General features: G+C 43.8%; 1 protein-coding gene across 2 annotated transcripts in view; it reads left to right on the forward strand.

Moving 5' to 3' along the window:
* Positions 1-26842, forward strand: part of MYO1E (myosin IE) — a 541337-nt gene that overhangs the window by 444273 nt on the left and 70222 nt on the right. For both annotated transcript variants that reach the window (XM_085643738.1, XM_085643737.1), the window contains exons 20-21: positions 7153-7267; positions 9287-9456. In XM_085643738.1, the coding sequence (XP_085499864.1) occupies positions 7153-7267; positions 9287-9456 (285 nt within the window). The remainder of the gene's footprint in view (positions 1-7152; positions 7268-9286; positions 9457-26842) is intronic.

Consider the following 26842-nt stretch of genomic DNA (forward strand, 5'->3'; position numbering starts at 1 on the left):
CATCTGCCATCTTAATATCGTTCTCATTTCTCATATGTATCTCCAACAGTGAAGTAGACCCTTACTGAGACACGAGCCTGTGAGCTCCAGGTTGCAGCATATATCTGTAGCAAGGGCTCAAAGTACCCACTGCATTATCATACACTGATGCGAAATATTTCTATCAAAACTGCGGTGCCCCATATCGCTCTCATCAGGCTGGCATCATAGAACAGTCATCACAAGATGGCGTAAGCAAGTGGCATTACTTAGAGAGATGGTAACTGGTGCACATTGGCCAACAGACAACTCTCTGAGCAGTGTCCCCTCAGCCGGACAGTCCCCCAAGCGAGAGTCAGCTCATCTCTGGTGCAGGCAGTGACTCAAGTGCTTACCATGGTCTGCCGGTGGTTGGATGCAGGACACGGCCAGACACACAGCTGCAGGCAGTGCCCGCTCAGCATCTCCTAGAGTTGTTGCTCTCCATGTGCTTCAAGCTGCCAGTGAGCAGCCGTACAAGACAGTGGTCCGTGGTGAAGCATGACAGGCCAACAGTACCTGGAGGCGGCAGCAGTGGCCTGCCCCTCTGCTGCCTGTCGCTGCTCCTCGCAGTGCCTCAACCCAGGCAGGCGCAGTGTGTAAACTGGATGGGCAGTTGAGTCTCGGTAGTTCTACAGCATTGATGACACTCATGCGTTAGCCGTGGTCATCCTCCTGCCTGTCCCCAGCGCTGTGGATCACCCGATGAGTAACAAGGACACACCGGCCCAAGTTGCAAGGGCGACTTCGCTTACTATCATTATCATCAGTAATTCAAGTTGCAGCAGAGGGTCTTTCCTGCTGTCCTGACCTTTCCCATCATCCATAGCTTGCGCAGGCACCCTAGACCAGGGTTTTCCACAGTCGGTCGGATCCAGGACAGATTTTTAGCATATTCTCATTTAGATAAAGGTAGTTATCTTAAAAATCGGGCATAGATCCGGCCCTCCAGGACCAACTTGTGAGAACCCTGCTCAGATAAAACACTGCGAGCAGCAGCTTATCCCATGAGTGGCTGGCCATATTGCACAGCTGATGAGAGGTACAGGTTTAACCAATCAGGAGCCAGTTGTGCTTCAGGGCTGCGAGGCAGCACCAGCCGCAGTTGGCTGGGTTGGGCAAGCCCAATGTGTCTGTCAGCTTAGGGAATGTGCTGGAGAAAGCATGGGGAGGGGGAAGGGCCCAGTGAGACACACTCCGCTAACCTGCTCAACTGAAGAGGTCAACGACGTGAAGCTTCTCTTTGTCTCTTCCGAATTGCTGTATTTACTTTATACCAGAAAACCCTTTTCTCTTTTTTACTTGGAATGTTGCCTCTCATACCCCTGTATTAAACAGGTCTAGGGGCCTGCTCTGCCCCAATGGCTCAAGGGGGAGGGAATAGGGCTGGATTTGGGGCTGATGGTGGCAGACACAGAGCTGGCACAGAATGCTGGCTGCTGCGTGGTGAATTGCGGGGCTACATCGTGGTGTGAACTAGAAAGATCTAGAATCCTGGTGTAATCTAGAAAGATAACTAAATAGTATATGTTCCTGTGCACATTTAAGTGTATTTCATATCTTCTGAGTGATCCCAGTCAAGGGCCTAGGCATGCTGTCCTGTCTGTCTCTGTCTCTGAACACAAAGCTACGTAGAGTCTCTCTGTTCTCTAAAAGAGTCCCAGGGCGCCCACCAATATTTCAAGCCTCCATGGCCATTATTCACTAATAAAGACTCTGATCATACGGTTACCAAAATTTCATCGATTGTAATGTATTTGTTTAATTATTCGTAAAAAAACAAAGAATCTTCAAAACGTGCAGAACAATCAAACAAGTCCAAATTCTCTGAAACAATCTATTCCGATCGTTACACGTTCATTACCTGGTGATTTAGGTACGAGTGGAATCCCAAATGCATTTCAGGACTCACAGGTTCTTCGTCACGGGGAGCGTACTGTGAATAAATAAACAAATTGTTCCCACGTGTCACTAAACGCCAAGAACAACAGGTATTGTTGGCTACGTGTAGTTATATGTACACAATACGCTTTTGTGTTTATCATGAATAAAAGCCATGGGAGGCTTGAAAAATTGTCTGGATTGAAGAACACTTGTCAACCACAAATCCTCGTGGGTCAATGTAGCACATCATGCACATTTTTTCACGAGAGCTCCAGGCCACTGTTCCCCAAAATGTGGATGCAGTGCCATAATTAATATGAGAGAGAGAGTGAGAGAATGTGTGTGTTTGTGTGTCTACACGCACGCGAGGTACGGCTGAGCTGCAATGAGATTGACTACTTTGTATCTGTCCCCAGTGTGCTCTCTAACTTCACAAAACATGCACAAAATGCTGTGGACTGATGCCAAAATGTGACTGACACTTTATCTAGTCAGTGCATGTAAGGAGCTCGCCCAATCAATCTATTGGCTGAAGGAGGGTCGCTCAAAGCCCCTGTATTGATTTTGTATGTTGTGTGGAGTTACGACTAAAGCCTTCTGTAACCAGACTTAAAAAACATGGCATTGTCCAAAAGAATGTGCAGAAGTTAAATACATGCCACATGAAAATCAATACTTATCAATCTGAAAATCAAGACTATGAGATACCAAGCTTGTCCACTTTTTAGGTCTCGCATAGGAAGCGCTTGGGCTGTCTCTGTGAGACATGCTGTATTCAGTATATGGGCTTTAAAAGCTCTGCCCATTTTCAAGGACTGCCCCTGTTACATGTGTTGTTACTCAGAGCTTGTGAGCACTATTTCTTTCTTTAAGCTGGAGCACTCTAGACCAGTGCTCGTGGTTTACAGAGCTGTGCTGTAAACAGGGCTGTAAATCTTGCTCTTACCTTGCCACATTTGTTGTGCATTTAAAGACCGAGGTCTGTTTTGGCTGCAGCTGCCTCCTCCTCCCTCCTGCTTTCCAAAAACAGGGCCTGACGTCTAGGTCCCTGCCTTTCTATGGCAACGCCTTTTATTTATGTGTTTTAAAAACCTGCAAGCGGTGTGTAAACACGCACTTTTTACTTATAGTTGTTGCTTACGAGAAGCAAGGCTGGCAGTAACTGCGCCTTTTTTACTGCCAGCCTTGTTTCTTATTAACTAGGACTATGAGTACAAAGTGTGTGTTTACGCACCGCTTGCAAGTTTTCAAAATATATCAATAAAATACATTGTCATTTACAATGCCTGTAGCTCAAACTTTCGCAAATGCAAGACGTATTGCATTGCAAATGCTTTTTAGCTTCTGTAATTTGAATCAAAATCTCCTAATAGACTCCTAATCATCAGCACAGCTGTCACCAGCTGCCCGGTGCCCACCTTAAGAGTGGGTGTTCACCCAGTCCTGGTTTTCAGCCAGCAGCAGCCGGCTGCTGAGACGTGTCGATGCAAACGTAAAATGGGGACAGAGCTCACCTTTCCCAATTCCTGCGTGAGGAACTCATGCAGTTCAGATTTCGCCTTTCTATGGTGTAATACTCGTGCTGTTAAATCCGTTATGAATTCAATACTTCAAGTACCTGTATTAAAACAAAAAATCCCTAAGTGAAGAAAACGGGTTGTTGATGAGCAAATCACGCATGGGATTACGAAAACCGAAAAACTCAATCAGGGATTTGTGAAGCGCGCTACTCACCCGTGAGGGTCTCAAGGCGCTAAATAAGAAAATAAAACTAGAAGTTTCATGCAAAGCGCTGTCTGCTGAAAAGCCAGTAGTAGGTGAAGCTCACGCTCGTGACCCTCAAACACCAACTTGTGTTTTTCATCATCTTTAAGACTCATTAGTGCGACGCAGTTGGCATACCTGGAGAGTAATGAAGAAAGGAAGTTTAAGTAATTGGGCACAGTCACTATCAGGCAAGAAGGGACAATCGCGGCAGATCATGAGGAACTCCCCGTTGTCCTGTAGCACCACCTACAGGGTTCTCGGAGAAGCGCACAATGATTTAACTGTTGTGGGAATAATTCTAAAGTTCATTTACTTATAGGTGCATCACAATATGCAATTATATTAATAGTACATGTAGCATTGTATGTATACCACTAGGAACCAGAGTTTGCCTTTTTTGAAAATACTCCTAGCTTTACCCGATAAGGTGAATAAGACGCAAGGAAATTCCATTTTGCTTTCAATACATTTACAGAGAGACCAAGTGAGTAAAGCAGGAGTAGAGACCAGCGTCGAAACTAGGGAGGAAGAAACATTTACTTTCAACGTGTGCTTTTAAAACTACATCTGGAATCTCAAGGTCGACGCCAAGCTTTTAATTTAACGTGCATTTTAAAAGATTGAGGGGCACCTGTCATCAGGTGGGGTCTCCAGATGAAAGACACCAGATCTGGGGAGTTACCGCGAACCTAATAACCCCTGTTATCAGAAATAAACCTTTCCCTGCCATTGTGACATATAAATAAGTCATAAAAAGAATTGAAATGTTTTAGGATGATAACACAGCTCGAAAACAGAGCCAGTGTGTTTTTTTTTATTTTACAGTGCAGGCTGCCGTCAGCACATCTAGTTCATAAGTGACAAAAATGTCATGTTGGGTTGCCATTTGATATTTAAATAATGGAGCAACCCAGTAAGCCCTGGACTAGGGATGGACAATTATTATCATAAAGGTGGTCCGTGTGAGGTAAGCCTAGCGTTAGACTTCCATGGCAATAGTATTGTAAAGAAACTCTCCTGCAAGTTTTCTTGGTTAAGCAGTAAATACTCCTACAAAGGTGACAACTCAGTGAAAAGTGAATAATGTGATAAAAAAGTGCGCTTGTGCTAAACATAAATGTACATGTGTTGTTGTACATGGCACCCATTCCATGAGTGACATAAACCTCAATCAGAATTTAAAATCAATCCTCATTTGTTGTTGTTGCTATTTTGACCCCTTAGCACAATTACTTAGAACAGGGTCATCATCGGGACAAAATAACAGTAGGAGACACCAGAGGATTGGGGTACCAAGACCCACAACCGTAGATGTATGAGTCTTAGTTGCATGGGAAAGCCTCAGCAAACTCTGAGCAACAAGCAAAAATGATTGTCGGTTCAGCACTTTTTTCTCACATTATTCACTGTTCACTGCGCCGTCCCCTTGTCAGTGCACATTGTTTTTCGACTAATGTAAATAATGTGTCATATTGTCATGAACTGTCTCTGCACTATATGAATGTAATTGGCAAAAAGCAATGCATTAACTGCATTACTAAGAAAACGTTCAAGAAAGTTTCTTTACAATGCTATTGTCGTGGAAATCTAAGGACCACCTTTTTGATAATCATTGCCCCGCCCTGGTCCCTGGTTTACTAGGTTGCCCCTTTGTTTCTTTGTGATACTATTGCAGTGGAAGTCTAAGGCTACACTTCCCCCATAGGGTTGCCATTTGAGGCAGAGACACATTAGAAGTGAGCACTCACAGCATTAACCTTCCTTCTAAGGTGAAATCACCCATTGAAGAACTTGGTGTGAGGGGTTTGAGGTGCAGATGACAGTGCGCCATAGTAGCTTTGCGTAATATGTGCCAATTTCAGTCAGAAGTTTTAGTGTCTTGGCTAAAAAGTAAGGAATGGCTGAAGTGTCACATGAACTAGGGTCCCGTGGCAGCTATCGTCCCGCCTCGCAGTTTTACTCGGGGGTGAATTGTACACTCCTATTTCAAGTTAGACTGGCTAAAATGGAGAATGACATGCAGAGGCGGATTTACCACACCTGAAATAGGCAGATTGTTTCCCCGTTGTCCCACGCACATTCCTCCTGGTAATATTTTGGAAGGGAATTTTCACAGCCAAAATCCTGGTGTATGTGGTAATTTTCCACTGCTCAAAATCCGAAACCAGGCAAGGCCCCCGATTGCGCCTGACTTCGTGTTCATCCCGGCCTCGGAATGAGGGCCTTAGTGTACCCAGTAAGCCACTGCTTGTAATAAGACAGTACCACCCGGAAGAGTCAGACACGTGCCATGCAATTCACTGTACTCCAGCCCTCCTACCTTTTCTTACCACAAGTTTATTCAAAAGTGTTATGGAAGAAGCCATATTGACCTGCTAAGCTGACTTATGATGTAGGTAAGTCTGCCTTCCATTCCTGGAAACTTTAGATTTCTCACCTTAGTTTTCACGGTACCACTTACAAAGTGTTACACCCCTAGAACCGGCCCCTGGCCATGCCTGGGTGTTAAATACAGGACTCATAAGACATTAGAACAGTCTTAAAGTAGTATGGAGGTTGTTCAAGTGTTCCCTCCACATATCCGCCACATTTGGGCACTCAAGCGAAGGCAGCTTGAGAGGTTTGTATACATTGATGGACAGGATGCTGATCAATGTCAAACATTCACCCCAGTACAGAGATCTGGGCCTAAATCCATCATTCTTTTGCTCCCAATGTCATTCCAGTTTAAACCCAGCCATATGCAAATCAGTCTGACCCCGCTCCCATGAGAGCAGTCCAGCCCGAACTGCCATACCAGGTCTGCCCTGGACTGGAAACAAACATCCTGTGACCGGTTTTGGGGTTTCACCCCTCATCAGCCAGGATAGCTTGACTCCAGTGGCATGGAGAGCACGCGACCCACGTCTGGGCATACCCGTCCCACTCGGGGTGACAAATGCAAAAAGAGCAATTGATAGACAGAGACCTGGAGGGGACTGTAGCCATGGTATGGTGATCCTGCTATGCATGGCTGATCTTGCTGACCCCACTGCCTGGTATTAGGTAGAGCTTAGTGCCGTGGCAGTAGGGTTAATACCATACCTGTAGTGTATCCTGATGGGTCAGAGGTAGTGGAAGAAGAAAGCTTTGTATGGTTGAGGGTAGCTGACAGCACATACTCTTACCAATATAATGCTTTGTCTGTCTTCTACCTATGTTTCTAATGTTTTGCCTTCTTCTACCCGCCTCTAATGCTTTTCCTGTCTTCTCCCGCTGTCTCTAATTCTTTGCCTGTCTTAAACCTTAGTCTCTAATGCTTTGCCTTTCTTCTACCGTTGCCTGTAATGCTTTACCTGTCTTATACCTTTGTCTCTGGTGCTTTACCTCTCTTATACCTTTGTCTCTGGTGCTTGACCTGTCTTTTATCATTATCTTCAATACTTTGCTTGTCGTATATCTATGTGTCTAATTCTTTGCCTGTCTTCTATCCATCGTATGTAGCTGTTCTTGCTGGAGGAGATGAGGGAGAGGAAGTACGACGGCTACGCACGGGCAATCCAGAAGGCATGGCGGAAGTATGTGGCCAGAAAGAAATACGTGCAAATGAGAGAGCAAGGTAAATATATTTCTGTATAATGCTGCATGATAGCTAAAAGGTGCCTCAGCCATCTTGAGACAGGAACAGTGCAAACCTATCTAGCTTCTGCGTGCAGTAACTGCCTCAGGCGGTTTCCTACAGCATCTCTACCCTGGCTGCTGGGGGTGTGGGATACATGTGCCTGCAGGGTCTGCATCTCACAGGTTTCACATCTAGAGCCATGCTTTAGGGAGGATCCAGTCTCCCAACAAATACATTTGCACGTTGCAGGCGTGCAGAATTTTCTCAACCTGTACATATTGAGATCAGGTTTTGAAGCGATATGTATCTTATGGAGGGTTGATCCTGCAGTGATTGGGGTGCACCCATAATCTCACTCACCCTAAGGAGTAGTGCTGCGCAGAAGAATTGGCACAATATTTTTCACCTCTAAAGATAAGTTCTGTGCACTAGGAGTCAGACTGGGACAGAAAATAGGCCCAGGCACCAAAATAAAAGTATCCCTATTAGTGAATCAGAAAGCTGAAAAAGTGTCTCATGTTTGCAAACTGGGGCAGTTTTGAACTAGTAAAGACAAGCTGTAGAAGTATTTTTCAAGGTATGGAAGACTGCACGGATTTGAGCTTGCGTTAGGCAATATTTGTTTTAATACCAGGGAAATCAACAGTTCAAACTGCCCCATTAGAGCATAAAACCTGTCCACTAACAGCCAATAAAATGTCCCACGCACTGACCTGTGAGAGCTTCGGGCACTGCCCGATTGCTCTGTAGGCCAGTTAACCCTGGATACACTCTGTGCGCCTGTTGCCACACATCACAGCACCTCTACTTTATTGCCAGAAAGAGATTAGACAGATTGAAGAAATATTACCAAAAGTTTAGTTTCTCCCCAGCAGGGTGGGCTTGCTGTTGAAGCAGAGTTTTATATGGATAGATTTTGAAAGAATATTCTTGATTCAAGCTCTGCTCTGTCACTTGCAGTCCTGCTTCTAGGGGACCCTGAGTCTCACCTCACTACCTGCCCCCTCTCTAAACTCTTGTAGAATTCTTGGATTCATTTTGACCTTCTCTGCTTCCTGTCCATCCTGTGGCTGCAGAGGTGCCATCCTGTGTCCCTGTCTGTACTTCAGCGTGAAAGCTGTTTTCTCATTTAAATCCGAATCTCCATAATGCACAACTCTTGACATCTGTGGGTCAGCAGCTTCCATAAATAGATCATTTACAATACAGTTTACAGCAGAGGGTTTGTAAGGCAAGGAGATGATTCATTTCCGGAAGTGGGATTAAATACAGAGACCAGACTTCCTCAACGAGAAACTGTCACGTGATCAAGAATCGCTTTGCGTGATGCATATAAACAACTAGGCACATGGGGAGGGGCTTCCCAGCCGAGAGGAGGGTGGTACAGGTAGGGCTGTTGTCAGTGTGCCCACCAAGTAGAAAGACTTTACTCCAGGGGCAGCTGTAGCCGATGGTCTTCTGGTGATGGCAGCAGTTTCCTGGAAGAGGAAGGGCGAATGTTTTCCTCAGTTTTCTGCATCGCTGACAACATGCTCACCTCAAGATTGAACCTCGCGCAATGTCACTCATTTGAACAGGGCTTTAGTTACTGGCCACCACCCGTAACCTACCCATAAATGCCTATGTTTGCCCACACCCTATCACTACATCTGACTTGAGTTGGAAACATGTGGTTATATATGTTAAATTTAAAACAAGATGAGTAAATATGGGTGTGTTTCCATTGCTTTATGTGCCTGAGTCACAAGGTAAAAATGTTTCCACTGCAAAATTCTCTAGAAATATTTTATGTTGACAGAATGTATTTAATTGTATATTTGGGTTTGATTTACAGTTGTATTACTTTGAAAGTTACTTTGTAAAGAAATGGCCCATGGGTGACCCAAACCTCCCCCACACATGTCCTCCCTCTTGTTTTCTATATTGCTTTGTTGCTTCTGAGCCAGGTCTGCGCTGATATAGCTAAATACATATCAGAAATTCTTGAAATCTGCACTAACACAAATTTCCGTTTAGCTTCAGATCTCTTGCTTAACAAGAAGGAGCGGAGGCGGAACAGCCTCAACAGGAACTTCATTGGGGATTATATCGGCATGGAAGAGCACCCCGAGCTGCGCCAGTTTGTGGGCAAGCGAGAGAAGATTGAGTTTGCAGATACGGTCACAAAGTATGACAGAAGGTTTAAGGTATGGTATTCTAAATCAAACAGAAAATACTCATCTTATGCTAACACACAATGAATAGTTCTGCTTTAATAGCCAAATGCCAATAATTAGTACGCGAGTCCTATATTGTGCTTTGCTCAGATTTTGTATATCATTTTGCAGATGTCTTGCCAACTTTGTAGAACTTCTTATTCATACATTTCTCAGAATGTAGTGCCTAAGGACACACATCTCAAAATGATCCTGCATTCCCTCAGTGCCACTATGATCTTTAACGCTTGCGTTATAATTTCCAACTTATTCCTCTCTGGAGGCCTGTTGGAACAGACAAGTCCCTCGCATGGTGACGGACGACACGCCTGCCCTGAGTGGATCCTTGGTGCTGATGTCATGGACAAACATGGATCATGCATGTGCGCCATGACACAACCTGTCTCACAGGTTGCGGTCTTGTTGTACCGCGAGGAGTGACCAAAGTGCTACCCTCATGTTGGTGGAAGGCTACTGCCTTTACCAAGAGTTAACTAGCACTAGCAGAGTGGTGGCAGCATACCGTATAGTGTACAGCTCTTTTCACCTGTGTCACTGGAGTGAGGTCTACAGGTCCACTCATGTAATGAATAAATGAATGAAAATCATTTATATAGCGCTTGGCTACTCCAAGAGTGTCCCGGCACTCAGCATCAACGGTACAACAGAAGAATAGGCCTCGGCCAGTCAACCCCTACCCTAAAGGTAAGGAGGTATGCTTTTAGAGCTTTTTGAAACTAACCTCCTCTTTTATCATTCTCGGCTGACTAGGCAACTGGTTCCATAAATCTGCAGAGAGCCTCCTCTCCGGTTCTTTTTAAAGCAGGGTACTGTTAGCAGCCCAGCCTGACTAGAGCGCCATGCTCTCCTTGGGCTGTATAATAATATAAAAATGGGGTAACCCAGTATCCCTCAGAACCTGGGCAGTTTATCAAAATAATACAAACGGTTCTGTCGGGTAAACAATATTATTTCTAGAAAAAACTTTCATTTGTTTGTTTATATGAACACACATAGAGACCATAAATACTTTTCAAAACGGCTTTATGAATTGCATCATTCATAGATAACTAATTGCAATGGCTGTCAAAAAATCGAATGTGAAACATATTAGTGACAAAGTGACATAGTGCTCAGTGCTGTGGTGAAAAGTGCATAATATATACAGTGTGACTTATGGAGGTATTGATAATTTACAGAGGCCAGTTAAGCGAATATTTGAAACAATCTGCAGATGGATTGAATGAGTCTTTTATGCAGAGTATTTCCAACTGATCCTTGAACAAATGTCGACGTTTCAACCCAAGGTAGCGTTATTCGCTAGTCAATACGGGTCTTCATCAGGACAGGGAGTGACAGCCTATGAAATAGTAAGGAATATGGTCAGGTGCGTTCGAGAAACTGAATGCCGTGTAAATGGGTGCATGCAGGGTGATGACTCACCAGAAGTAGGCCCAATGTAACTTGTGGGGCAGTATATGAAGGTAGGCAAACAGGAGCAGTTGTATCCTGTACGACCTGGCTAGGAATCTATTCAAGAGAATGGGATTTTTTAAGACATGGCCCTGGTATGGCTGTCAAAATGATCGCATTAGTGAGGATAAACTGATAAACTCACTTGGTAGGTAAATTCGGTTCAAGTCAAATCCTTTGATAGATGAGTCGAACAGAACCGCATAAGTGATTAGTCCAAAGCGGCAGGTATGGGGGGATAGACAAAGTTCTAACCTCAGAAGGAACGAATCACTGTGGAAATAAATAAATAAAACTAAGTCTAGATTAAAGTTTAAAACGGGCGCGGTGTCTACATCAGGAGGGACGCGCATGAGGGTCTCAACTCACCATCAATATCAGCTCGGCCTTGAGTAATTACTTCATACTCGGTAGCGCGCAGGCAAGCGTCCTGTCTCTCGCGGAGTCTCTCGGCGAGTGTGTGACAGACGCTGTCAGTTAAGTAAAGGAAAGGTGCGCGTATGAGTGGCGCGTGCGGCCGCGTCATGCATCGGTTGCTAGGGGACGCTCGTGACGCCGGAAACTAACATCAGGTGCCTGATAACTGATTGGCTGATGTGAGCGATCCCGATTGGATTGAATGAACGTTGCTTGAGCAACAACGTCAAGCGTTCGTTGCTAAGGGCCCCGGTGCTAGCGATTGGCTAGGGCAAGGACGTCAGACTATTATTAATCGAAGATGTCAAACCAGCGCGGATCACCTAAATGGGCGGTTTGATTGATACGGACAGCTGAGTGTTGAGGGCGGTCTCGTGATGGCTCGGACAGTTTTAAATTAAAGGATTTTCTGGTGTGATTGTCATGTTTGGCTTCACAGAATCGGGCAGTGTGTAATCACGCAATGTCAATTATTCATAGACGAATGCATTTGGTGTCGGTATAGAGTTCATCGAATGGTTTATAGTGGTTCCGTCGCATGTGTCCTGTGTCAACAAATGCCGCAGGAGAGGATTTCTCAGTAAACTGGAACATTGCTAAATAGGACAACAAGGACTTATCTATAAGCATTTAAATCATGCACATAAATCATGTATTTAGAAGCATTTGCAAAATAGATATAACAAAGAATTTGAAACCTTATCTATTAATATGCCAAAGACCTTTTAGTATCATGCATACAATTCATATATTAAAATGAGGTATTGTATTTATGTACATTGACTCAGAGGTGAAAGGTCAACAAATTGCAGATGATTTCTAACACAGGAGTCTATTGCAACTTAGGCTGAGACATATCTAACTCAGTCTTTTGATGTTGCACAGCATAGTCTATGCCAAAAGGTGGCACAGCCTGGTCTGTGTCTAAATGGGCATACAAGGAAGAGGAAATCATGTAGCAGTTGATTAAGGTTCTCAATCTCTATATTACAGATCCTGTAGGGGAATAGCACTGGAGATATAAAGAGCTAGAGTTGCCCCATCTGTCTTGCAGTCTCCTCTATTTCGTTTAACCCGGTCTGTACCGAGTTGAGCAAATGGATCCATCTACACTCTTTGTAGTTTAAGGTCCCAGAAATTGCACCTCCTCTAACATTAGGGCTAACCTTCTCTAGGATCCACCATTTGATGCTGTCTGGAGGGTGATTGTGTGTCACAAAATGCTCGACCATGGGTGCACCTTGCACTTTGCACCTTATCCTGCTTGTATGCTGGAGAATTCTGGCCTTTGCTTTTTGGATGGTTTGTCCTACATAGATAAGGCCACATGGACAAAGAATGGCATAGATAACCTGCGAGCTGTTGCAGTTAGTGAAGTGGGGCAATTTGTATGTTTTGTTTTCATATGTAAAGCTGTTCCCCTCATGGCAGAGGTCGCATGCCTTGCATTGTCCACATTTATGGTGTCCCGAAACAGGAGGTAGTCCAAAGTAGTTCCTCAGATCAGGTTGTTTAGGTGGTTCAAGAAACGCTCGTACTACCGAGTCTTTGATATTTTTGCCCCGCTTGAATGCAAAGATGAGGTCCTGCTGGATCATCAGTTCACTCGCTACCAGGTTCCAGTACTTCTTCACGATTTTTTTGATGTCATTGCTTTTTGTATTGAATGTTGTGACACAGACGATGTTGTTGTTTTTGGTGTCTTTAGTTTTGACCTCTAACAACTGTTCTCGTGGACAATACCAAGCACGTTTTTTTGCTCTTTTGAGCAGACCCATAGGGTAACCTCTTTCCCTCAGACGGTTCGTGAGGACATCAGATTCCTTAAAGTAATCCACTCTACGAGTACAGTTTCTTCTCAGTCTTAAGTATTGCCCATAGGGCAAGTTGTCTCTCAGATTACGGGGATGGTGTGAGTTGTATCTTAGTAGTGTATTTCTTTCCATGGGCTTACGATAAAGATCACAGTATAAGAGCCCTTCCTCCACTCGAAAAGTAAGATCAAGGAAATCTATTGACTCGTTGTTACTAGTCATGGTAAACTGAATGTCGTTGGACCTGGCATTGAGCCACTCGTGAAAGTTATTCAGCTCCATGCTGTCGCCGGACCATACCATGATGACATCGTCAATATAACGTTTCCATACTGCAATCTGGTTGAGAAATGGATTTTGGTGACTGTATAGATGTTCCTCTTCGTAGTTGTCCATAAAGATATTCGCCAAGCTCGGCGCATATGTGGCTCCCATCGCCACTCCTTTACACTGGTAGTAGAAATGTTTCTGAAAAATAAAATAATTCTTCTTCATCGCGATCTCTAAGAGTGTAATCAAGAAATCGGTTGGGATCCAGTGGGGTCTCTCTCGTTCATCCAAGGTGGTTCTAATAACTTCCAATGCTTTGTCTTGAGGGATTGAGGTATATAGTGAAGAGACATCCAATGTAACGAGCAGTTGTGTATGTGGATCGAATTCCTGCCCCTCCAAAAGTTGAATAATGTGCATAGTGTCTCTCACAAATGATTTTGTCTTGGGGACCCACGGTTGCAAGAAATGGTCAATAAATTTGTTCAATGGTTCCAAGATTGACCCGCAACCAGAGACAATTGGTCTGCCTGGTGGTTTCACTACTCGCTTGTGCACTTTAGGTAGCGTGTAGATTGTAGGGATACGAGGCTCTCTGTTATTTAGGAAATCGTGTTCATGTTTGCTCAGGAAGCCACAGTCCAATCCGTGTTTAGTCATCTGTTGAATCAATGATTGTATTGTAGGTGTTGGATCTTTCCTGATCAGTTGGTAACTTTCTGAATCACCCAGTTGGAGTTCGATTTCATCCACATAATCCTTGGTGTTCTGTAATACCACAGCTCCACCCTTGTCTGCCGCTTTGATGACGATTGAATCGTTACAGCTCAGGGAGCGCAGTGCCTGCTTTTCTTCCTTGTCGATGTTATATTGTATGTATTTTCTCTCATCCAAATGTTGCATGGTCTCATGAAGGACACTCTTTTCAAATGCTAGGATCTTCTCACTCATTTGGTAGGCATTAGGGGTAAAGGTGGAAGCAGGCCTAAAGTTCGTCGCCGATGGTACTGGGTTGAAAGTATTTTTGCTAAAATAGTATTTCAGCCTGATCTTGCGAAAGAATTGTTGGAGCTCCAGTTTTACTCGAAATGAGTCAGGTGTAACAGTAGGCACAAAGGACAATCCTTTAATGAGAACATTTCTCTCAGCATCGGTCAAGTTATGTGTTGACAAGTTAATTATTGGTTCTCTGTGGTCAGTTATAATGATCTTATTTATACCTTCAATCTGAACTATTGATTACACTCTTAGAGATCGCGATGAAGAAGAAATGAGAAATGTTCTCATTAAAGGATTGTCCTTTGTGCCTACTGTTACACCTGACTCATTTCGAGTAAAACTGGAGCTCCAACAATTCTTTCGCAAGATCAGGCTGAAATACTATTTTAGCAAAAATACTTTCAACCCAGTACCATCGGCGACGAACTTTAGGCCTGCTTCCACCTTTACCCCTAATGCCTACCAAATGAGTGAGAAGATCCTAGCATTTGAAAAGATTGTCCTTCATGAGACCATGCAACTTTTGGATGAGAGAAAATACATACAATATAACATCGACAAGGAAGAAAAGCAGGCACTGCGCTCCCTGAGCTGTAACGATTCAATCGTCATCAAAGCGGCAGACAAGGGTGGAGCTGTGGTATTACAGAACACCAAGGATTATGTGGATGAAATCGAACTCCAACTGGGTGATTCAGAAAGTTACCAACTGATCAGGAAAGATCCAACACCTACAATACAATCATTGATTCAACAGATGACTAAACACGGATTGGACTGTGGCTTCCTGAGCAAACATGAACACGATTTCCTAAATAACAGAGAGCCTCGTATCCCTACAATCTACACGCTACCTAAAGTGCACAAGCGACTAGTGAAACCACCAGGCAGACCAATTGTCTCTGGTTGCGGGTCAATCTTGGAACCATTGAACAAATTTATTGACCATTTCTTGCAACCGTGGGTCCCCAAGACAAAATCATTTGTGAGAGACACTATGCACATTATTCAACTTTTGGAGGGGCAGGAATTCGATCCACATACACAACTGCTCGTTACATTGGATGTCTCTTCACTATATACCTCAATCCCTCAAGACAAAGCATTGGAAGTTATTAGAACCACCTTGGATGAACGAGAGAGACCCCACTGGATCCCAACCGATTTCTTGATTACACTCTTAGAGATCGCGATGAAGAAGAATTATTTTATTTTTCAGAAACATTTCTACTACCAGTGTAAAGGAGTGGCGATGGGAGCCACATATGCGCCGAGCTTGGCGAATATCTTTATGGACAACTACGAAGAGGAACATCTATACAGTCACCAAAATCCATTTCTCAACCAGATTGCAGTATGGAAACGTTATATTGACGATGTCATCATGGTATGGTCCGGCGACAGCATGGAGCTGAATAACTTTCACGAGTGGCTCAATGCCAGGTCCAACGACATTCAGTTTACCATGACTAGTAACAACGAGTCAATAGATTTCCTTGATCTTACTTTTCGAGTGGAGGAAGGGCTCTTATACTGTGATCTTTATCGTAAGCCCATGGAAAGAAATACACTACTAAGATACAACTCACACCATCCCCGTAATCTGAGAGACAACTTGCCCTATGGGCAATACTTAAGACTGAGAAGAAACTGTACTCGTAGAGTGGATTACTTTAAGGAATCTGATGTCCTCACGAACCGTCTGAGGGAAAGAGGTTACCCTATGGGTCTGCTCAAAAGAGCAAATAAAACGTGCTTGGTATTGTCCACGAGAACAGTTGTTAGAGGTCAAAACTAAAGACACCAAAAACAACAACATCGTCTGTGTCACAACATTCAATACAAAAAGCAATGACATCAAAAAAATCGTGAAGAAGTACTGGAACCTGGTAGCGAGTGAACTGATGATCCAGCAGGACCCCATCTTTGCATTCAAGCGGGGCAAAAATATCAAAGACTCGGTAGTACGAGCGTTTCTTGAACCACCTAAACAACCTGATCTGAGGAACTACTTTGGACTACCTCCTGTTTCGGGACACCATAAATGTGGACAATGCAAGGCATGCGACCTCTGCCATGAGGGGAACAGCTTTACATATGAAAACAAAACATACAAATTGCCCCACTTCACTAACTGCAACAGCTCGCAGGTTATCTATGCCATTCTTTGTCCATGTGGCCTTATCTATGTAGGACAAACCATCCAAAAAGCAAAGGCCAGAATTCTCCAGCATACAAGCAGGATAAGGTGCAAAGTGCAAGGTGCACCCATGGTCGAGCATTTTGTGACACACAATCACCCTCCAGACAGCATCAAATGGTGGATCCTAGAGAAGGTTAGCCCTAATGTTAGAGGAGGTGCAATTTCTGGGACCTTAAACTACAAAGAGTGTAGATGGATCCATTTGCTCAACTCGGTACAGACCGGGTTAAACGAAATAGAGGAGACTGCAAGACAGATGGGGCAACTCTAGCTCTTTATATCTCCAGTGCTATTCCCCTACAGGATCTGTAATATAGAGATTGAGAACCTTAATCAACTGCTACATGATTTCCTCTTCCTTGTATGCCCATTTAGACACAGACCAGGCTGTGCCACCTTTTGGCATAGACTATGCTGTGCAACATCAAAAGACTGAGTTAGATATGTCTCAGCCTAAGTTGCAATAGACTCCTGTGTTAGAAATCATCTGCAATTTGTTGACCTTTCACCTCTGAGTCAATGTACATAAATACAATACCTCATTTTAATATATGAATTGTATGCATGATACTAAAAGGTCTTTGGCATATTAATAGATAAGGTTTCAAATTCTTTGTTATATCTATTTTGCAAATGCTTCTAAATACATGATTTATGTGCATGATTTAAATGCTTATAGATAAGTCCTTGTTGTCCTATTTAGCAATGTTCCAGTTTACTGAGAAATCCTCTCCTGCGGCATTTGTTGACACAGGACACATGCGACGGAACCACTATAAACCATTCGATGAACTCTATACCGACACCAAATGCATTCGTCTATGAATAATTGACATTGCGTGATTACACACTGCCCGATTCTGTGAAGCCAAACATGACAATCACATCAGAAAATCCTTTAATTTAAAACTGTCCGAGCCATCACGAGACCGCCCTCAACACTCAGCTGTCCGTATCAATCAAACCGCCCATTTAGGTGATCCGCGCTGGTTTGACATCTTCGATTAATAATAGTCTGACGTCCTTGCCCTAGCCAATCGCTAGCACCGGGGCCCTTAGCAACGAACGCTTGACGTTGTTGCTCAAGCAACGTTCATTCAATCCAATCGGGATCGCTCACATCAGCCAATCAGTTATCAGGCACCTGATGTTAGTTTCCGGCGTCACGAGCGTCCCCTAGCAACCGATGCATGACGCGGCCGCACGCGCCACTCATACGCGCACCTTTCCTTTACTTAACTGACAGCGTCTGTCACACACTCGCCGAGAGACTCCGCGAGAGACAGGACGCTTGCCTGCGCGCTACCGAGTATGAAGTAATTACTCAAGGCCGAGCTGATATTGATGGTGAGTTGAGACCTTCATGCGCGTCCCTCCTGATGTAGACACCGCGCCCGTTTTAAACTTTAATCTAGACTTAGTTTTATTTATTTATTTCCACAGTGATTCGTTCCTTCTGAGGTTAGAACTTTGTCTATCCCCCCATACCTGCCGCTTTGGACTAATCACTTATGCGGTTCTGTTCGACTCATCTATCAAAGGATTTGACTTGAACCGAATTTACCTACCAAGTGAGTTTATCAGTTTATCCTCACTAATGCGATCATTTTGACAGCCATTCCAGGGCCATGTCTTAAAAAATCCCATTCTCTTGAATAGATTCCTAGCCAGGTCGTACAGGATACAACTGCTCCTGTTTGCCTACCTTCATATACTGCCCCACAAGTTACATTGGGCCTACTTCTGGTGAGTCATCACCCTGCATGCACCCATTTACACGGCATTCAGTTTCTCGAACGCACCTGACCATATTCCTTACTATTTCATAGGCTGTCACTCCCTGTCCTGATGAAGACCCGTATTGACTAGCGAATAACGCTACCTTGGGTTGAAACGTCGACATTTGTTCAAGGATCAGTTGGAAATACTCTGCATAAAAGACTCATTCAATCCATCTGCAGATTGTTTCAAATATTCGCTTAACTGGCCTCTGTAAATTATCAATACCTCCATAAGTCACACTGTATATATTATGCACTTTTCACCACAGCACTGAGCACTATGTCACTTTGTCACTAATATGTTTCACATTCGATTTTTTGACAGCCATTGCAATTAGTTATCTATGAATGATGCAATTCATAAAGCCGTTTTGAAAAGTATTTATGGTCTCTATGTGTGTTCATATAAACAAACAAATGAAAGTTTTTTCTAGAAATAATATTGTTTACCCGACAGAACCGTTTGTATTATTTTGATAAACTGCCCAGGTTCTGAGGGATACTGGGTTACCCCATTTTTATATTATTAAGTTGAGTGCAGGTTCACACCTGCGAGGGTTTCTAACTCTCATTCATTGTTTTGTAATAATTTGTTCGTCGTACTGTGTTTTTACGTTTGTAGTATGTCTGAAAAAGAAACTCTGTCATATACGGAAGACTATATAGCTAAGCTTATACAAGATCAAGGTGCTTCTAGTTTTCTTCTAGGCTCAGACAGAGTATCAGTTGACTCAGGTCTTAACGAGAAATTAGCTAAAATTAAAAGACTGGAAAAGAAACTGATTAGAGCTCGCCTTCATGGGCACGTACTAACCAAGTACTTGTCATCGAATATAATTCCCAAGGGATTGCAAGTACGCAATGAACCAGCTATTTTCATAGATATCCCCAAGTTCAGGGAAGGATTCAGCTACGTAGCCAATAACTGCTCCAGACACTGGATGGTTCTCGGTGTGGAGACGGCGATTGAGTACGTTAAAAAACTCACGCAAGAAATCTCTGACTTAAAGAAGGAGATTCTTGAGGATAGAGCTCTTTCTAACGCCAGAGAAGCTCTTGAGCGGGCAGAAAAAACATTGGCAGAATTCAATACAGTTACACTGAACAGGAAGTTGGATAAACTAGCTAAGGATATAAGGAGTTACGATAAGAACAACACATATCCTTATTTTTTGGACGACTATTACCAGCAAGACAGTCAAGTTTTTTTCTCGAATAAAAGCAGACAGGGCCCGAGGAGATTCAAAACATTCTCAGATTTCTCTTTTGGTAGTGGCTCAGACACAGACTTAGACAGACCCTCCACTAGTTATCAAGGTAACCAAGCTAATCAGGGCCCCAATTTTTTAGGGGAAGGCTACCGCCAAACCAACAGGGGTGGGGGCAGAGCACAGAACTGGGAAAGACCAAGGAGTTGGAACAGAGGCAGGAATACACAACAGGGAACATCGCGTGTCCGCTTCTACCAACCGGAAACACACGGAGAAATCTCTACCCGGAGACAAACCTACAGGTGGTAGGAAACCGGAGAATCAGTGCCAACATCCAGAAACAGAGTACTTTGACCAACATTGAAAACCAGAGAAACAGTGCTAACATTCAGACACTGAGTGTCTTGACCAACACTGACAATATGAACAACGAAGCTGTGCTATCCAATTCTCACAATGTCAATCTGAGAACACAGAATGAAAGGACACATCAGAATACGATGAGTACTGCCACTGAACAGAGCATTGACATCGGAGTACCACAGACAGCTATAGTTGGCAGTACGGATACTGAAGACACCGCAGCACTTCTGAGAGCTATATCTGACACTACTGGCACAATAGTTCAGATTGAAGGTATAAATAAGATCATTATAACTGACCACAGAGAACCAATAATTAACTTGTCAACACATAACTTGACCGATGCTGAGAGAAATGTTCTCATTAAAGGATTGTCCTTTGTGCCTACTGTTACACCTGACTCATTTCGAGTAAAACTGGAGCTCCAACAATTCTTTCGCAAGATCAGGCTGAAATACTATTTTAGCAAAAATACTTTCAACCCAGTACCATCGGCGACGAACTTTAGGCCTGCTTCCACCTTTACCCCTAATGCCTACCAAATGAGTGAGAAGATCCTAGCATTTGAAAAGATTGTCCTTCATGAGACCATGCAACTTTTGGATGAGAGAAAATACATACAATATAACATCGACAAGGAAGAAAAGCAGGCACTGCGCTCCCTGAGCTGTAACGATTCAATCGTCATCAAAGCGGCAGACAAGGGTGGAGCTGTGGTATTACAGAACACCAAGGATTATGTGGATGAAATCGAACTCCAACTGGGTGATTCAGAAAGTTACCAACTGATCAGGAAAGATCCAACACCTACAATACAATCATTGATTCAACAGATGACTAAACACGGATTGGACTGTGGCTTCCTGAGCAAACATGAACACGATTTCCTAAATAACAGAGAGCCTCGTATCCCTACAATCTACACGCTACCTAAAGTGCACAAGCGACTAGTGAAACCACCAGGCAGACCAATTGTCTCTGGTTGCGGGTCAATCTTGGAACCATTGAACAAATTTATTGACCATTTCTTGCAACCGTGGGTCCCCAAGACAAAATCATTTGTGAGAGACACTATGCACATTATTCAACTTTTGGAGGGGCAGGAATTCGATCCACATACACAACTGCTCGTTACATTGGATGTCTCTTCACTATATACCTCAATCCCTCAAGACAAAGCATTGGAAGTTATTAGAACCACCTTGGATGAACGAGAGAGACCCCACTGGATCCCAACCGATTTCTTGATTACACTCTTAGAGATCGCGATGAAGAAGAATTATTTTATTTTTCAGAAACATTTCTACTACCAGTGTAAAGGAGTGGCGATGGGAGCCACATATGCGCCGAGCTTGGCGAATATCTTTATGGACAACTACGAAGAGGAACATCTATACAGTCACCAAAATCCATTTCTCAACCAGATTGCAGTATGGAAACGTTATATTGACGATGTCATCATGGTATGGTCCGGCGACAGCATGGAGCTGAATAACTTTCACGAGTGGCTCAATGCCAGGTCCAACGACATTCAGTTTACCATGACTAGTAACAACGAGTCAATAGATTTCCTTGATCTTACTTTTCGAGTGGAGGAAGGGCTCTTATACTGTGATCTTTATCGTAAGCCCATGGAAAGAAATACACTACTAAGATACAACTCACACCATCCCCGTAATCTGAGAGACAACTTGCCCTATGGGCAATACTTAAGACTGAGAAGAAACTGTACTCGTAGAGTGGATTACTTTAAGGAATCTGATGTCCTCACGAACCGTCTGAGGGAAAGAGGTTACCCTATGGGTCTGCTCAAAAGAGCAAAAAAACGTGCTTGGTATTGTGCACGAGAACAGTTGTTAGAGGTCAAAACTAAAGACACCAAAAACAACAACATCGTCTGTGTCACAACATTCAATACAAAAAGCAATGACATCAAAAAAATCGTGAAGAAGTACTGGAACCTGGTAGCGAGTGAACTGATGATCCAGCAGGACCCCATCTTTGCATTCAAGCGGGGCAAAAATATCAAAGACTCGGTAGTACGAGCGTTTCTTGAACCACCTAAACAACCTGATCTGAGGAACTACTTTGGACTACCTCCTGTTTCGGGACACCATAAATGTGGACAATGCAAGGCATGCGACCTCTGCCATGAGGGGAACAGCTTTACATATGAAAAAAAAACATACAAATTGCCCCACTTCACTAACTGCAACAGCTCGCAGGTTATCTATGCCATTCTTTGTCCATGTGGCCTTATCTATGTAGGACAAACCATCCAAAAAGCAAAGGCCAGAATTCTCCAGCATACAAGCAGGATAAGGTGCAAAGTGCAAGGTGCACCCATGGTCGAGCATTTTGTGACACACAATCACCCTCCAGACAGCATCAAATGGTGGATCCTAGAGAAGGTTAGCCCTAATGTTAGAGGAGGTGCAATTTCTGGGACCTTAAACTACAAAGAGTGTAGATGGATCCATTTGCTCAACTCGGTACAGACCGGGCTAAACGAAATAGAGGAGACTGCAAGACAGATGGGGCAACTCTAGCTCTTTATATCTCCAGTGCTATTCCCCTACAGGATCTGTAATATAGAGATTGAGAACCTTAATCAACTGCTACATGATTTCCTCTTCCTTGTATGCCCATTTAGACACAGACCAGGCTGTGCCACCTTTTGGCATAGACTATGCTGTGCAACATCAAAAGACTGAGTTAGATATGTCTCAGCCTAAGTTGCAATAGACTCCTGTGTTAGAAATCATCTGCAATTTTTTGACCTTTCACCTCTGAGTCAATGTACATAAATACAATACCTCATTTTAATATATGAATTGTATGCATGATACTAAAAGGTCTTTGGCATATTAATAGATAAGGTTTCAAATTCTTTGTTATATCTATTTTGCAAATGCTTCTAAATACATGATTTATGTGCATGATTTAAATGCTTATAGATAAGTCCTTGTTGTCCTATTTAGCAATGTTCCAGTTTACTGAGAAATCCTCTCCTGCGGCATTTGTTGACACAGGACACATGCGACGGAACCACTATAAACCATTCGATGAACTCTATACCGACACCAAATGCATTCGTCTATGAATAATTGACATTGCGTGATTACACACTGCCCGATTCTGTGAAGCCAAACATGACAATCACATCAGAAAATCCTTTAATTTAAAACTGTCCGAGCCATCACGAGACCGCCCTCAACACTCAGCTGTCCGTATCAATCAAACCGCCCATTTAGGTGATCCGCGCTGGTTTGACATCTTCGATTAATAATAGTCTGACGTCCTTGCCCTAGCCAATCGCTAGCACCGGGGCCCTTAGCAACGAACGCTTGACGTTGTTGCTCAAGCAACGTTCATTCAATCCAATCGGGATTGCTCACATCAGCCAATCAGTTATCAGGCACCTGATGTTAGTTTCCGGCGTCACGAGCGTCCCCTAGCAACCGATGCATGACGCGGCCGCACGCGCCACTCATACGCGCACCTTTCCTTTACTTAACTGACAGCGTCTGTCACACACTCGCCGAGAGACTCCGCGAGAGACAGGACGCTTGCCTGCGCGCTACCGAGTATGAAGTAATTACTCAAGGCCGAGCTGATATTGATGGTGAGTTGAGACCCTCATGCGCGTCCCTCCTGATGTAGACACCGCGCCCGTTTTAAACTTTAATCTAGACTTAGTTTTATTTATTTATTTCCACAGTGATTCGTTCCTTCTGAGGTTAGAACTTTGTCTATCCCCCCATACCTGCCGCTTTGGACTAATCACTTATGCGGTTCTGTTCGACTCATCTATCAAAGGATTTGACTTGAACCGAATTTACCTACCAAGTGAGTTTATCAGTTTATCCTCACTAATGCGATCATTTTGACAGCCATTCCAGGGCCATGTCTTAAAAAATCCCATTCTCTTGAATAGATTCCTAGCCAGGTCGTACAGGATACAACTGCTCCTGTTTGCCTACCTTCATATACTGCCCCACAAGTTACATTGGGCCTACTTCTGGTGAGTCATCACCCTGCATGCACCCATTTACACGGCATTCAGTTTCTCGAACGCACCTGACCATATTCCTTACTATTTCATAGGCTGTCACTCCCTGTCCTGATGAAGACCCGTATTGACTAGCGAATAACGCTACCTTGGGTTGAAACGTCGACATTTGTTCAAGGATCAGTTGGAAATACTCTGCATAAAAGACTCATTCAATCCATCTGCAGATTGTTTCAAATATTCGCTTAACTGGCCTCTGTAAATTATCAATACCTCCATAAGTCACACTGTATATATTATGCACTTTTCACCACAGCACTGAGCACTATGTCACTTTGTCACTAATATGTTTCACATTCGATTTTTTGACAGCCATTGCAATTAGTTATCTATGAATGATGCAATTCATAAAGCCGTTTTGAAAAGTATTTATGGTCTCTATGTGTGTTCATATAAACAAACAAATGAAAGTTTTTTCTAGAAATAATATTGTTTACCCGACAGAACCGTTTGTATTATTTTGATAAACTCCTTGGGCTGTAAGCATTAACCCTCTCATGCGGATATAGCGGCCCTTTATTATGAAGGGCGTGATGTGTCAGTGTCAGAGCTTTAAACTTTATCCGCTTACAGATTGGGAGCCAGTGTAGCTGCTCAAAAAAGATCGAGACAGATGATCTCTGCGATAGCTTGTACAATAGGCGAACCGCCATGTTTTGCACCACCTGTAAATACTGGACCAAGTACTCTGGGATACCCAGGTAGAGCACATTAAAATAGTCCAGCCATGATAGTTTCAAAGCCCTAACCACTGTGATCTGAGTTTACTGAGGAATCAGGTGTAGAAAGCTCTTAAGAATCCAGAAGACAAGATTTTTCCACCAAAGAAACCTGGGCGCTGAAGGGAAGGTGCGAGTCAAACGGAACCCCCAAGTTTCTTGCCACTTCTGCAGGGGGGCGGATGTGAAACATTCTTTAGCCAAGCTCTAGTCAATCCTGGAAGGAGATTTTGCCCAAATAACAGGATCTAGGTCTTATCTGAATTACACTGTAATGGGTTCTTCCTGAGCCAATCAAGTAGTGCCTTTAAGCAAAGAGCAAAGTTTCTTTGGTGCTAGCTGGATCCCCGTCATAGGAGAGCAATGTAATAAAGTGTTGCTGCTTTGAGCTTAACTCACATCAAGTTAGTATGTAGCGCTTTGATGTAGCGCTTTGCAGTGCATGTGTGCTTGCATACGTGTGCTGAGTGTATGTGTACTTGTGAGTGGTACAATACATGGAAAATGGTGGGTTCCATTTTCGGAGACCCAGGGCAGACTAGAGGAGCATGAGGAGGTAGAGGATTCCCCCAGACAGATTTGTGGATGGCTGCTTCCTGAGAGCTGGGGGGGGGGCACACAGGAGGTGGGAAGAAGGGTGATGTTTGATTTAGAGAGAGTGGGTACATTTTGGGACGGAGATGGGGCTGAAATGACAATTATACCGAGTAGGGTTGGGTTCCCTTGATAACCCTTTGATACAAATCTAACTGTAGCTGACATCCAGGTGTGAAACTCTAGTCACTCCCATGGCCTGTGCTGTGGGGCAGATATGGAGTTGTTCCTGTTGTGACAGACTACTTTCTGGAGGCAGGGCATGAAAGATGAGTAGGCACTTCAAAAGGAAGCCCAGCACAACCTTCAGAGACTCAGACGCTTAATCACATGCATCCAAAAGCACCTGCCATGGAGCCGCTTTGCCAAGACCAGTGTGCCGTGCAAGAAAGAAGAGAGAGCTTGCAGTGTCCAGTGGGAGATCCTGGCGAGTGGATCCCCATAGCGAGGAGTGAGGAAGCGGCTGCTGCACTGACCGCCCATGTGCATACTCAAGTCAGTTACACTGGATTCCAATGTGGGGTCGCTGAGAAGTTAGCCATGGCTGCACATATTGGGCCACAGCTCATGTGTGGAGTAAAGTTGGCGACCCCCCTATGCCAGAGGGGTCTGTCTTGAAGAAGCATTACTGCTGGGCTGTTTGGGCTGTAGCCCCTGTGTGGAGTAAAGTCAGAGACCCCGTATGCCAGAGGATGCCACCGTGAAGAGTGCATTACTGCTGTGCGGATGGGGTGATAGCCCATGTGCTGAGTAAAGTTGTGACTCTGTATGCCAGAGGGGACAGCCACGAAAAGTCCATTACCGCGCTGAAACACTTTTGACTTTAGAAGAGTCAGAGTGGGACTGCTAAGACTCAGACTTCGAGTGGAGCCTCACCTAAATGTCGCCTCTTCTGAATGAGGAATAACCACTACCAATAGAGAGAGAGAGAATTGGGCTTCAGAGACCTGCCTATCTAAAACTAGTATACTGAACGCAGGAGGACTATGTGTGTATTATTTGTTTATACTTTATTTTACTTTGTAGTGGAATCTATATGCTCATTTTTTCATAAAAACAAATATTTGACTTGACAATCATTTATTGCTAATATTGAACATATTTTGAGTTGCCAACCTGTGTTCTCCTCCTACCTCCCCCGAGAAGCCTTGGACTGCTCGACCGTCGCTACTACTGAGAGTCAAGTGCTAAATGGGTGCTTGTCCCAGTTGCTGAGGATCCATAGTCGGTCGAGCCCCAGGAATGAAAGGCCTCAACCATATGGTTGGACCCAGTAGCTCCTGCTTGCCCCGTGGCCCTGTGAAAGGTGTTCTGACAAGACCCTATTCAGATATCCACTTGTGTATGTGAGTTCAACTTGCATGTGCAAATGGCTTGATTTGAAATTTAGGTTATTTATAGACGGTGCACTTGCACTAATACAATGATTCTTTTATGTATAATATTACCCCACAACAGTGT

Source organism: Triturus cristatus, chromosome 3_1 (genome assembly GCF_964204655.1).
Source record: "Triturus cristatus chromosome 3_1, aTriCri1.1, whole genome shotgun sequence".
NCBI lineage: Eukaryota > Metazoa > Chordata > Amphibia > Caudata > Salamandridae > Triturus > Triturus cristatus.